This window comes from Sinocyclocheilus anshuiensis, unplaced genomic scaffold (assembly GCF_001515605.1).
Source record: "Sinocyclocheilus anshuiensis isolate Anshui unplaced genomic scaffold, SAMN03320099.WGS_v1.1 scaffold766, whole genome shotgun sequence".
NCBI classification, from domain to species: Eukaryota; Metazoa; Chordata; class Actinopteri; order Cypriniformes; family Cyprinidae; genus Sinocyclocheilus; species Sinocyclocheilus anshuiensis.
This window is the reverse complement of record NW_015546060.1, coordinates 76,541-91,620: the sequence shown is the minus strand read 5'-3', so window position 1 is coordinate 91,620 and position 15,080 is coordinate 76,541. Positions and strand designations below refer to the sequence as shown.

Sequence of the window (15,080 nt, the reverse complement as noted above, 5' to 3'; positions counted from 1 at the left end):
GGGGGGGGGGGGGGGGTCAACATTTTGAAGCCCAAAAAAGTGCATGCATCCATCATAAAAGTGCTCCACATGGCTCTGGGGGTGAATAAAGGCCTTCTGAAGCAAAGTGATGTGTTTATTTTTAAAAAATATCCATATTTAAAACTTTACCGTAATCTCTAGCTTCCGCTAACTGCCGTACACGTGTTCACGAGAGAGTGGCATTCCAGCAGATGATGCAGGCGTAGCATAAGCTCCGGTGAGAATATGCTAGTATCGCAAGAAACAAGTTTTGTTTACAGAAAAGGAAAAGTCTCCTTTTGGCTTATATCAAAATCCGCCAACATTTTTCTTTACAAATCCTCGTTTTGTTTGTCTTAATTCGTGATCGGTGTTTTGTTTTGCTTTCTCCTCTGCACTTCCGGGTTTGGCACATCTCACCGGAGCTTACGCTACGACTACGTGCTACGTCATCCACTATAACGCCTCTCTCTCGTGAATAGAGTATGTGAGCAGCAACAATTTCCCCTCCACACTCCAAGCATTCAATAATCACTCCGCTCCGGGTTCATCATTTCCCGCTCCTCGCTCCACTGATCAGAAACACCGTTCCGCCTTCGCTCCATGACGAATTTTGTGGCTAAAGTATTTCAGTATGTTTTTAAATATCACAAAGTTCTATTCAGAACTTATATTAAACGAAAAATAAATATACAATACTAGAAGAATAGTTTTAACGTGGTTTACTGGAAGACTACAATTAGTCCCAAGTCTATATTAAATGGCTGTTTAGCTCACTTGTCTGTGCAGCGTATCTCTACTATGGTGAAGCTGAGGGTTGTAGTTACTTCAGAAACGGAAAGAATATGCTGTAACTTTTCCGTTTTTAAGCTGATAAATCACAGGACAGCGTTGACAATAATTTTCTGCACTCCTGAATGTTTCCATGTGCGCGCAATCTGTAAGTTATGTGCAAGCTTGTGTGTTGTGCAACAATGTAGCAGCATATTAGTTAAGAGCGGAGATTAACTACCTGTACCATAACCTGTTTAAAACATGAATTCCCCCAATATTGAGTATCCACATGCTACAAACAATCATGCTTGAGATATAACCTCCCGCACTCGTCCATCGCCATCATAACCTTCATTTTCTTTCTGATTTGAGTGATCCACATATCTGTCAAGCTTGCTAATGATGTTTCATGCATGAATTCTTGATACAATGCAGTTATATTATGGGCTTTTGGCATTAATTGTGCTCGTGATGGAGCGGTAGTGGAGCGCTCTCGGATCGAGTGAAAAGCACGACGCTCCCTCTTTTAAAAAAATCCACTCTTCTCTCCAGTCAAAAATCACGCCGCTCTGCTCCCACTCCACTCCACTCACATACTCGTGCACAAGCTCGTGGATATTTTTCTTACACAAATGCATCGATTCGCTTCAGAAGGCCTTTATTAACTCCCATGTGGAGCACTTTTTATGATGGACGGATGTACTTTATTGGACTTCAAAATCTCTACCACTATTCACTGCCATTATAAAGCTTGGAAGAGCCAGGACATTATTTATTATAACTCTGATTGTATTCGTCTGAACGAAGAAAGTCAAATACACCTAGGATGGCTTGAGGGTGAGTAAATCATGGGGTAATTTTCATTTTTGGGCGAACTATCCCTTTAGTTCGCTGTTACCCTGTTAGCTTTAGCTTTACTTTTACAGAAATATTAACAGTTGTTTTCCCTAAACATTGTAGTTTCTCATTACAACACTCTTAAAGCTTATAGACTATAGTTTTTGCAACAGACATCTTTATCTTTGAACACTAATATCTGATATTGTTTCTCCAAAGCATCCTGCATTTAGCTGCTAAAACATTGAAAGGTCTTGATCAATAAATGGAAGTGATATTATGCAATGTGTCACCTATGATTGTTTTTCTAAAAATCAAGTTCAGTGCCACTGAGGGGGCGCAATCACAGCATTAACATTTGTGCGGTTACTACTAGCATGATAAAGTGGATTGTCGTTGCGGTTTTGTGAAGCGGTGGAGCTTTTGCTGTAGATTACTATATGAACATTATATGGAGCTTGAGTGCACTACATGTCTGGAGTGGAGGTGATGCCACCACTTCTGTTCAGAACCGCTCTCAAACATGACTGCATGTTAAAAGTCTGATTCAGCGTTGGCCTCTGTGGAAATGGGTGCAATTGGTTTGTAATATACTCTCGATCTGCTGTGATGCTCTCTTTTCAGGCCGATCAAAGACTTGAAGCCTGTTGGTTTGTTGTATTTTTAATAAGAAGTTATACAAACTTTGTTAGCCTATGCTTTAATTGAATGAAGAAGCCAGTTTGTGTGGAACTTGAATTAGTTGGATTTTTAAAGATTTTGCCAACCTGCAGGTTTGAAAGTAATCACAAATTGTGTTTATTGTGTTTTATGTTGAAAGTCATTCATAGTTGTTAGAAGCAGGTGTCATCCATTCAGCTTTTCAGTTGATAATTTGAATGAATATGGGAGCTGATTTTGACAAAATGTGTTTGTAGTTATAAAGATGTGTAAATGTTAATTGTTTGACATTATAAGACATTAAAAAGATTGTGTAACTCTTCTTTAGTGCTTCAGGACCTTTACAGATTGTGAACTTTTCAAATGTTATCATCTATCTTATTGCATTTGCCGTGGTCCTCTGGTACCTGCTGTGTTTGTTTATGTGGGTATCATTAATTGCTCACAGTTGACTTCCAAATATGCCCCATGTTTTTAAATGTTTTGCTCAAAGTTTGACAAAGATGAAGCACTGTGTTAAAGTCTGGCCTTGTGCTTGTGAGAACCTCCTAGGATCTTGGTCAGACAGGTGAGATGTTGTTTCTGAATTTTAGCTGAATTGTAAGGTGGCACAATACAGAAATATTTAAAAAGAACTTCCTTAAAAATTTACTGTAGAAGATATCATCATTTAACACATTTCAGTACCTGGACATCTCCATATGTTGAGTGAGATTCATGAAATATGGCTTTTAATACATCTACTGAATATTATTTCATTTTATAATCCATCTTTAAATCCAATCCAAATGAGATGTTTAACAATAAGTCATTTTATTATTTTATTAGAGGTTGACAGATAGTGGATTTTACCGATAATGATAACTTGGTTGGGCCGTACTGGCCGATAACCAGTTAATCAACCAGTAGTTATTAAAATGGATACTGAATGGAAACAAACATAAAATTCCAAGTAAAATACTTCTGAACTTTATTACAAAAATCAAAAACAGTACTGAACCTTGAAAATGTATTGTACTTTTTAAATATAAATAGATAATAATATATTAATTTTACCTTGATCATTCATGTCCGTTCAAAGTGCATTGACTAGGACCCTATGATTTCCGCGATGCGAAAAACGTGGAATCCAGTGGAATGCAATCGTGGAATCCAGTCATAAAAACGGAATTCAGAGTTTATGCGGAATGTCATGGAATTTGTCAAATTTTTAATGAATTAATCAAAAGTAGGTCATTACACTTAAATCAAATCGCGATATGGACTAGTATTTGTAAATATTAAGCCGCAAAAGTCGATTTAAATATGAATCCTGCATGTTCTGCGTACACACACATACTGAAGCGCGCGTGACGCTCGTGGTGATTTCAGCGTCTGCCGTCTCACTAAATGAGGACGTAAACACATGAACAACATCTCCAGAACTGCTCAGAGTCACTTCATGTACATTTGACCGTTTGATTTGAGTAAAACTAGTCATATCTCATACACAGAACTGTAAAGGTATTCACGGCAACCCGTCAACTAGTGTTGTCAAAAGACCCGGTACTTCGGTACCAAGTCGGTACTAAAAAAATTAAAATGTTACGGTACCAGGTTTTTTTTAAGTACTGGTGGTACCGAGTACCCGGTTAACCCGGTTCTTGATGCGCTATCCAAAAGGTGCGCAGATGCGCTCTCTTCATAAAAGCACTGAGACGTGGCGACATCAAAACGAGGAAACACACTAAACTAACAAAACACTTTAAAGACACCCAGATCAAATGAAAGAGTTCAAGCTGGTAAGTTAAATTTTAATTTTTAATATTTGTGTTTCCCATACATTGATTTATTTGTGGCGGCCTGCCACAATATCAAAACTGACCGCCACAAATAGATTTTCCAAAAGGCTTTGACTTAGTTGAATAAACATGAGCACTGCACGTGTCAAAGTCGAAACCCGGTGCGGGTGATTTTATATCACTATATTTCTGAAGGAAACAACTGTCTTCAGAAAATGATGGATGTCATTTTCATTTAATCTTGCCTGTAATGCCTGAGCAGCGTTTGTGAGCGCAGCGCTGCTTTGTGTACAGCGTTACCGGGGAAACCTGATCTCTCGCGCGCTACAAGCGCCTCCTGCTGGCAGAGAATGAATTTGCATGTATATGCCGCCACAAATAGAGTGCACGTTCTGGGGGAAACACTGCATATTATTATAATATATTATATATACTATAATATAATATATTATATTTTAATTTGAATGTCGGATTGAAATGAACGCTGTTATTAGAGTAGTTAATCGTTAGCTTAAGCGCGGCTAATGCTAATATAATGAGCATATGAATGAAGTTTCTTTATTAACTATTTAATGCTCCTAAAACTTTTATTAGGGTAAAAAAAAAAACAGGAGGACATGATATTTACTATTTTTACACACTATTTTAAATGTATTGTGAATCTAAAATATGTGTGTTAGAGAATGTACAAATGGTTAACATTGTTTGTGTCATATCAGTCAGAAGTTCTGGGCTTTTTTTTAAATTTTTTTTTAGCTAACTTAGTTGTTATTCTTGGCTGAATAGCTCTAGGTTTTCAAAAGCCCTTTAAAATTAAATATGTACACATTTTGGATTAAATGAAAGTAGTCAATTTTTAATTATTATGTTGTTTTGCTTTGGTACCGAAATTGGTACCGAGAACCGTGGATTTTCACTGGTATTGGTACTGAATACTGAAATTTTGGTACCGTGACAACACTACCGTCAACATAATAGTCCGGTTTGATTTGAAGACTGTGCCTATTACTATTTTTCAGTAGAATGTACATAGTCTACTACTACTACTACTACTACTACTACTGAAATGAAACCAACATTATTTTTTAAGGAATAATCACACAACATTTCTTCCATGTTTTAATTTGAATAGTAAATCCCCTTTGTTTGCCAAAAAATAAAGTTTGCTTAATTTTCAATAATTAAAGGATAAATGAAATTAATGTTTTATGCCTTCATTTGATAACCAGAAAAATTTAAATACACAACACAGAATTTCTGAGGAAAAAAATTAATAAGGCTACTTTAAGAAAAAATAAAAATAAAGTAAGTTGTTTTATGCATTCAAATAATTAGACATGCTAAAACACAGAATTTGGTAACAATAAAAAATACATTTCATAGGGCCCTAAACATGTAATTTTTGTTAAACTTTTAATAAATTGATGTGAAAATGTATGTTTCATGATTTTAATTAATTAGACATGCTTTTTGATTAATGCAATTTAATTTAACTATTAAAAAGGAGTCGAGAAAAATTTAAACTGATAAAAACAGAATCCAGAAAAATTCAAATGGAAAAAACGAAATTTGGAAAAAAATAAAACGGAATTTAGGAAAAAAGAAAACGGATTTCATAGGGCCCTAATTGACTAATGATATCACATAGCCTTCAATTTCAAAATTTCAAAATGTATTAGTAAATGATGAAATTAACTAAATATGAACAATACTTCTACAGCATTAATTAACCTTAATTAATATTACAAATGGACTCTTGTAAAGTCTCCATAAGTGTTAATATATTTTGCTGTGTGCGTCATTCTAATGAACTGTCAAACCCTACACTTAGACATTGTTGGGTTTTTTCCTTAAAAAGACATTTGGAATATATTCACGTTAACTGCAAAATAACTTATTGGTAATTATTAAATCTCTTGACAGTCATAGTTTAATTGCATTAGCTGCCTGAGGCTGTTTATATGTTTCCTCAGGTATTGATGACAAAATTGGGGTATCAATCCAACCCAAAAGCATAGTTTTAGAAAGGCAAATTCTGCAACTTAGGCCATATATGCATGCAAAATTAGACTGTACACCATAAGTAAATATTAATGAGTCAACAAGTAAATAGATGGCTATGTTTACCAATGTTTCAGTGTTTATGTAACTGCAGTAGGGCGTCAACATGCATGCCGTCGACAGTCGTCATTACCTCCGTTGCTATTCAATTAGGCGAACACTCGTCAGATCTCGAGACCTTAGTACCGGAACACTTGTACACCACAGGGGAGGTCTTTCGGCCCAGGCAGGTACACAGCAGGAGGACGCACCTGTGCATTGAAGCTTAATGAGGGAGCAGTCACCTGCTTGTTCCCTTTGCCACCTCACAATTACTGCTGAAACTCCCTCTACTTACACCTTGGACCTCAAGGGGCCACACAGCTCTGCACTGATCAGCACAAACACACACACGCTTTAAAACATAGTTAATCAGTCCCTTACATCAGGGAGACGCAAAATAATGCACATCAGCTTTTTGGGTGCAAAGTTATGGACAGGGCATGTTATAAAATCAATACGTCTGCTTGGAAAAGTACCATCCATTACAGTGGTAGGCTGAGTAGATGTAATCTGTAAAGAGAGAGTGAACGTGACCTGATTTGGTGCAGAAAATCACCATTAGCTAATACTTGATATGGTGTGTTAGAGACATATATTGGACATATATATTATACTTTAGAGGTTGGTTTCGATGTGAGTCACAATTAGGATTGAATGTTTCAATTTTGTCTGTAATTTATAGTTTTATGTTGCACGGCAAACCCCCTTTAAAGCACCAGTGATACAATACATTCAGACAGGTGTTTTGGCCATTACATCACAATTGAATTGTTTTTGAGCATCTGTTTAAACCATAAAAACTTTATGTATCTGTCTTAATCTGTTGAGGTGTCCATATATCATTTTGAAATGTGCCAGTAAGTGTGACCCTAAACCAGTAAGACCTAATTATAGGGCTGTAGGACCACCTATTCAGCTAGTTGTTAAGATAACACAATAACTAAACGGTTTGTGTATATCCCTAGACTGGAACGATTGGTCTGCTGAACCGAAAGAGCTAGATGTTTAATTTGTTTTCATTGTTTTGATATTGTAAAGGAGCTTTTTAACTGTAGTTCATGCATTCTGAACCTGCTCTAGTCGCACTTGACCTCTTTTTCTCTGTCTGTTTCTATGTTTTTAGATCCGATGGGAAAAGAATATCACATTAGGAGAGCCTCCTGGATTCCTGCACTCATGGTGGTGGTATGTATCGATCTTGTAACTCAAAACCCCTAACATTCTCTGACGGTATGGCCATGCTAGCTGCTAGCAGCAGCAGAGGAGCTTAAATGAAAGCTGGTCCATTATTTTTGGAAGTAGGTGTCTCCTTATTACAGTTACATTTGTATGTTGCCGTACAAAATTAGGCCTGTTTTATACACAGATGTTAGAGTGAAATGCTGTGTGCAAAGTATGACTGATTGTTGATTTCAAGACAAGTTCTTGTATTGCAGTCCATTCAATAAGGTCCAATATTCACAAGCCTGTTGAAACAATCAGGATTCTTGCTTAACCAGCAAGTTTCCCTTGGTCAGCCAACAGAGAACCCAGACTCGTATAGTTGACCAGCTTTTTTTGCTAGTAAAAAACATAGCTAAGCTAGTGGACTAGCTAGACTAGCAAGAAGCTAGCTTGGACTAGCTTGGAAATTCATGCTGATCTAAGCTGTTGTTTACAGCAGGGAACCCTAGTTTCCTGGAGTTTTTTTGTCCTCTGGTGATTTTTTCAGAAGACTCATTTTTTATATTTTGTCTGTTGAACTATCGAGCCCAAGATACACAACAGTAGAACCAATCAAACAGACTGTACACCTATCCATTACGGCCTTATTTCACTGGAACCAAAGGAAATATGGCGTCTATCCTGACTTGGGTCCTTTGGAGACTCTCATGTTTGTCTGGAATTCACGTTATGTTCTTAGCTTACACAAAAATAAGATCAGTGCGTGTAGATCAAGTTCACACAGAGCAGTGTGTTCATTTATCACACTCAACTTATTCTCCATCTTGGATTACTGGCTCCCCTCTGTGAGATTATTAGGAGTCTAGTAGGTTTTGGAGGGTCCTTGTATGGTGTTGACACTATTAGAGGAGCATCTGTCTGGAGCTATAACACGTAGAGGAGGGGGTCGTGTCAGGGTTTAAGGGATTCGGAGGGGCCACGAAGTACCGCCCTCCTCACCAACCCCCCTCCCCCAAACAAAAGGGCCAGATGGTAAGGGAAAGCCAACCCCTCCCCCCTGTGCGTACCCCCACCAACCTTTGTCTGTAGGCCTGTCCTTTGTTTGCGGAAGAACCCTCAAACGGATTAACTCCTTGCATTCCAGTCTTCTTTGTGTTAAACAGCCAAATCTCCTTCTCCACTACCCCCACCTTTGCATTCTCTTCCCTTCTGTCTAAGGCAGTTTCCTGTTGTAAGGGGGTTTGAATGGTAGCACCAGGCTCTGGGGTGGGGCAGAAGGGGGTGGAGGCAAAGTTTGGTGAGAGGGGCAATCATCCACATCTGTTGTCAGGCAAGCAAGGGGTTGGGGGTGGTGGTTTTAGTTGGGGTGCAGGTGTGGATCGCAAAAAAAGATGACCATTTGCGATTTATCTTACGCATAGATTTGTTTATTGGATGTCTGGTAAGAAAGGAGAAAGTCGAGTGACAGAAATGTTACATTGATTTACTTTGAGATGGCCAAAAGCTGACATCCTTCTTTGTGATTGGTAGAGATGAGAGAAAAGCCACACAGAAGTGTTCACCTCCAACACACTCATTTAAGTGCAACCGTGTTAACGCAGGAAACAAACAAACAAAAAAATATATGGTTGTGTGTGCATTTAAAGTTGACCTGGATGTAAATTAAAACAGGTAGAAAACAACGTCTTTAAACAATCAATCTTACTTTATAATCTTTCTCCTCTAACACAGTCTAAAAAGACTTCCTGCAAATGAAAAGGCAGCCGATTTACATCTTATGCTGATAAACTCTTAGGTCAGGTCATGTTTTACAATATTGCCTTGATGCCAAGAGCAAAAGAAACATATGTGGGTTAACAAATGGACATACAGCATTTCTTTTATATTGTTTGGTGACATCTTTGTGTTGTTGCATGGGCGTTGTACAATTTTCTAACAAGTGTTTTCTATGTAGTACTTCTGATGTGTTGCAGCATGTTTTTAAAACCAAGACTAAATCAAAATAATGGCCCAAAAATTGATTGATGTGTATAGTCTTAAATTAAATAATTTGTCTAAAACTGCCAAATGGCTATTTAGGCATTGTTTTCACAAACTCTCATTTATTTTAATAGGTAAGGTCCCACGCCATCTAATTACTTCCTCCTACATATTTGTTTCTTGCTGAATATACTGTTTTACTCAGAAATACGTGACATTGAGGTATTGGAAGTTATTTTTCTGGGATGTTGTCTTATATTATCTATTATTATCAAAAGGAAAAAATGTTGGAGACATGGTATGGCGGGAAGTGTACATGTACAGGCCTGTTGCATGTGCAGGCAACCAGTGTTCGAATCCAGTGGTTTAGGTCATTGCCCCATCCCAATGCCCCTTTTTCTTCTGATTTTTTGCTGTAATATTTGAATTTTAAAAGTGCCTCTAGTTTTTCTTTTATGTATTTAAGTTTTATTACTTTCTTTTATAAACAACGATTTAGAGGTTTTTTTTAATTTGTTCAGTATTTTTTTATGCAAGTGATATTGCAAGCGAGATGCCGAAGCAAATGTATGATGTTTATCTCACGTTCCACGCTTTAAAAACTGTAAATATCAGAGGTGGAGGTCTTAAGTTACGTGACTGCACTTGTGAATTTAAAGATTTCTAATAAATTACTTGACTGACTTGAGAAGGAATACTCTAAATTAAATCAGTCTCAAACCTCATGGCTTGATTATGGGTTTATAAAAATTGTAATTAAACTTTTAAAAAATCATTAAAAAATCTTTGCGACATTAACTAATAAACAAACTACAAGCCACGGAACCAGTGGCGCAGGCAACTTTGATCTATGCGGCTGCATGACGCTGTGCAGAGCACAGAACAATACGGGGTAGAGAGAATCTACGAATATTGTTTGTTTGGATATAAATACTTTGAAATTAACCATATTCATAAAAAGAAATTTGGTGGACGCACAATTTGCAACTCGAACATGACCACCGCAACCTCGAACTTCATTCACCACACCACTGATATCTTGAGATTATGAAGATATTTTGTATATGTAGCTTATGCCGAGTTCACACTGCACGATTTTCAAACTCGTCGGATCGCCGTTGTTTTCACACTGCGTGACTATCTGGGGTAGCATTCAGTTGCTGCTGTGTTCACATTGCACGATGGATCGGCGACAGGGGGTTTCACACTGCATGACTTCACAATAGGAAGAATCGCCGACAGCTCTGTCTGGTCCGCAATCTACGTTTCACAACAAAACACACACGAGAAGTGATAAGGAAATAACGCGAGAACCCACGTGCGTCAGACCCAGACCGGAGTCTTTGATAATTCACACTGCGCGATTGTCACTCGCGTGAACGAGCACCGATTTGCCTCCGATTTCGGGCATTTGTCGGCGATTTCGCAAAACCTGTCGGCGAGTGAAAAATCGGGCTAAAATCGTGCAGTGTGAACTCGGCATTAGGTTTTATGATTGTCTTTAGATCCCCATTAATATTAACTTTGTTAATAATCATTAATATCACGCTTTGTAGTTTCAATAATGTGGCCCAATGTCAAACTTTAATTCAACAGACATTTTTTCATTTAGAAACTTAGTGTTTTAAAAACATTCACACGTATTTAGTTTAGAATATTCCAGCTGGGCTGGTGGTGATTTTTATTTTATTTTTCTTTCCATCTACTTTTTTTCCCTTGGTGACGCATCGAGCTTGCCACGTGACATCTCAAAGTCAAAATATTCATGAACCTGCCAACTAAATTTATGTATCTGACATTGTGATTTTCAGACATGTTTAAGTAAATGTATTTTGTCTTTTAAATATTTTTTCATAATGAACATGTTGATCGATAACTAGAAGAATAGAGTAAACCTTATAGTTAACTACACAATGAAAGGCGAAAGAAAACAAATCAAGCTCTATTTTGATGACCATTGACTTTCATTACATATGGACAAAAACTTTCCTCACAATTTATTTTGTAACATGGAAAAAAGAAAGTCACACAGGTTTGGAACAACATATGAGTCATGGATTGACCAGGCTTTCCCGTCTCACTCACACACACACACACACACACACACACACACACACAGACAGCGCACTCTCTCTCACCAGCCTTATGATGACCATCAACTGCCACTCATCAGCTCATCATTCGGCTCTGCGTTAAAGCATTGTTGAATTTTATTATTTTTATGTGAGTTATTATTTTTATGTGAGTTGTGCTCTATTCACAGATTGGATTCTTTTATTAATTACAGTTTTTAACTTCTGAAAAGTGAAAAGTTTAATACAAATTGTATTTGACTGTTCTCATTTTCAGTAGTGAATAAATGCCATTATTCACTGTTTATTGCTGATTTTAAAGCTTACTGAACTTTACATGATTTGGATATCTACAGTTCTGCATATAAATACACAACATAAGATTGGCCCCTCTGTATCAGTCGTGGCCCCTCTTGTCGTGGCCGCACTCAGTTGAAAAAATCCTCGAATCGCACTTGGTTCATGCAGAGTACACGAGCATTAAACAAGTTTTCCTGCTGCAATCAAGGTAACCGAACGTGACTTGCTTGTGCTCGCCATTCCTCCCCACCTTGATGTGTGTCTAGTTGTGGCTTTTCAGTAACAAAGTGTAACTGGCATCTTATTTAATTTCCCCTGCACCCTGATTGGATTTGAGATGGTCCTGCTGTCTCCCTCCAGCAGCTTTCTGACAAAGCTGCAATCTCTTTAACGGCAGCTGATAGATATGATAATGCCGCCCAGCTTTATTGTGCACTGACTGAAGGGCGAAGAACAGGCATGATGTTCCCCTGTCAAAGTGCCTTTCTTGCTTTTTCTGTTCACCTGTTTTATTTGTTTCCTGGTTTATGGCTTCTATAGGATGTGAGGTGTTAATGTATGGTACCTCCTGCTGAGTGCTCATTTACGCACTTATCTATGGTTCTTGTAATGCATCTTGTCGTCTTTGATTTGATGTCTTGTCTTTTGTGCCTCTGCTTACTCCTCCTCTCATTTAGGTGGAGTAGATCTTCACCATTGTTATAAATTCATCACCTCCACCACCTTTTTAAAGGAATAGTTGACCCAAAAATTCTTGCAAATATGTGTGACTTTATTTCTTCAGTGGAATGTAAAAGGTGAATTTTTGAAGAATATCTTGATGTGAAAGAGGACTAAGGCTATCAAGCTCAAAAATGACAACAAAAAACAAAAAAGCAACATAAGAGTTTTTTTTTAATCTGTGTGAAGATCAGACTGAATGTCTTTTGTTTTTGATGTTCATGAGAGAAGTCTGATTTGTGAATGAACCGTGATTTTGAGTCCGAGAATCTTTTAATTGAATCAGTTCATAGAAAATGTCTGAACGATTCAATCATGAATTATACCCATTCGTTAATTTTTCACAGATCTGCATATGAACTACTTTTATAATACTTCTATGGTACTTTTGTGTCCTTTTAAGACTTTTGAAGGACTTTATTCATTGTGATTTCATGGAAAATGGCAACCAGTGTGGCCTTTAAAATGTCTCTTTTATGTTCCATGGAAGATGCCCTCATTTTGTTCCAAATCCATTTAGTTTTGTGTAAGTGATGACACAATTTTATTTTTTGGCTGACCTATTCCCTTTAAGAAGTATGAATTCAATCTGCATTTAAATCTAAACACTTGATTTTTCCCGCATTTCCTCTACTTTTGTAGTCTTGAGCTGAACGTTGTTTAACCTTGCTCTCTTATTCCACCCATAAACAGTGAGTGATTTATGAAAGCTGTCATAAGCTATCCTTTGCGTTATGCTCACGAACACAAATCCGTCAAATGGTTTCCACTCCACGGCAAGATATATGAAATGGGTGGAAACTGATTAGCCCCATTGACCTGTCGCTGTGCCGTGAGTGGCCTATTTTGTCCTTTTTGCAATCTGTCACATCAAACGTAAGCTTTTTCCCACATTCAGAACAGAAGTCTAATTTTGTTACATCAGCAGAAATAATGAACAGCGGTAAAAAGTGCTGCCTTGGTAGATGGAACAACTTGCATTCATTTTCTTAAGCCCTGCTTCAGCAGCTTTTATGAAGCGTCCATTAAATCGATATCTAAAGAGTGAGAGCGGTTTAATGCCGACCTGTTTAACAGGTACTTATTTTCAATGAAGTAATTAAGGGACCATTTGGAGTGCAACCTGCTCCCCCTAGAAGCCCTTAAGGACTGTATTTCCTTAATTAACAAATATCAAGCCTAATTGATTAGCCACTTGCAGGTCACACCTCATAAAGTGGGAAGCTATCCAGGGGTTATGATTGTAGTGACCCAGCTTTGATAGAAGCTGTCAAGTTCTTCTGAGTGTGATACTGAAGAAGATCAGTTTTCTGTTCTTACTCTGATGTGTCTTTTACAGTGTGCTGGAGCCATTTTGCACATTCACACCATAGAAAAATTAAATCTGCATTGCCCCCTAAACCCCGCAGGTCTCGCATCTTGAATCGCTAACTTGGAAGTTTTCAGAAGTTTTCAGAACAGTAGCTCAATCTGGCAAAATCTAAATTAAATTAGTTTGGATGTTAAAAATTAATTGTATCATTGTTATAAATTCATTGCTATGAATTTGATTTCTTAGTAGATTTGGTGGTTCCATCACAAAAAGCTCAGAATGGTGAAAAGGCACTGAATTAAATTATATTGCATGTTAAAAGACACCCTTAAGGCTTGTAAATGACAACTGCATTGTTGTGTTTTTATTTGTGAGTAGGTCAGTTGCGTCACAGCTGAGGCCAAGCATACCAAAACACATTTTTGGTAAAGATTAGGAGAAACTATTTGGAGAAATTAGAACAACTGGGGCTAGAACAAACCATGCCATTCAGTGCTATTTTTCACATGGCCTTTATGTGTAAAGTGTACCACAGCCTGTTGGTGTTTAGTTAGGCAGCTGTTTAGTTCGGTGAAGTTCACCCATGTATTTGATACTCAGCTTTGTTTATTCTGCCTTATTTTGCAGTGTATTCTGGGATCTGTACTGTGCAGCTCCAGATCGACGGGAGACATGTGAACATTCCAGCGAGGCCAAGGCTTTCCACGACTATGTGAGTTCCTATTTTATCCACCGTGGGGTTGGGTTGAACCTGAAGTTCTGCTATTGGTGACTGCGTTAACCCAGATGGCCAGGTTTACCGTCTGTTTACAGTTACCGGTGCTGTTTTATCTTCATTTTTGGGTCATTTCTGATAGAACGTATGTGCTATAAATATAGCACAGGTTATGACTTTTTAAAGGGGTCATATGATGCAATTTCAAGTTTTCCTTTCTCTTTGGAGTGTTACAAGCTCTTGGTGCATAAAGAAGATCTGTAAAGTTGCATTGACTAAAGTCTCAAATCCAAAGAGATATTCTTTATCAAATTTAAGAGTCAACCACGCCTAACTAAAACGGCTCGTTCTAACATGCCACTACATGTCTACGTCACTATGTGGAAATATTAGCATAATGCCACCCAAATGTTCATGCAAAGAAAGAAGGCATGGTTTCAGGAACAGCAGTAGTGTTGATGCAGCCATGTCAGGGAGACTGTGTGTGTTTCAGTGAGAAAGCAAAAGCACTTTATTTGGCCTTCCGGAAGTAGATGCAATTAGGAATCATTGGTTAAGATTTATTTACAACAGAACAGCACAACCCAGATGTTCGAATTTGTGCAACGCATTTTATGGACGACAGTTTTTTGAACCTAGAAGAGTACAAGGCTGGCTGTGCA

The 15,080-nt window shown here is 37.7% G+C and overlaps 1 protein-coding gene across 1 annotated transcript in view; it reads left to right on the top strand.

Annotated features, from left to right (window-relative positions):
- Positions 1 to 15,080, top strand: part of LOC107699392 (single-stranded DNA-binding protein 3-like) — a 70,509-nt gene that overhangs the window by 11,475 nt on the left and 43,954 nt on the right. Inside the window, exons 3-4 of the mRNA XM_016500629.1 lie at positions 7,279 to 7,340; positions 14,331 to 14,415. Coding sequence (XP_016356115.1) covers positions 7,279 to 7,340; positions 14,331 to 14,415 — 147 coding nt within the window. The remainder of the gene's footprint in view (positions 1 to 7,278; positions 7,341 to 14,330; positions 14,416 to 15,080) is intronic.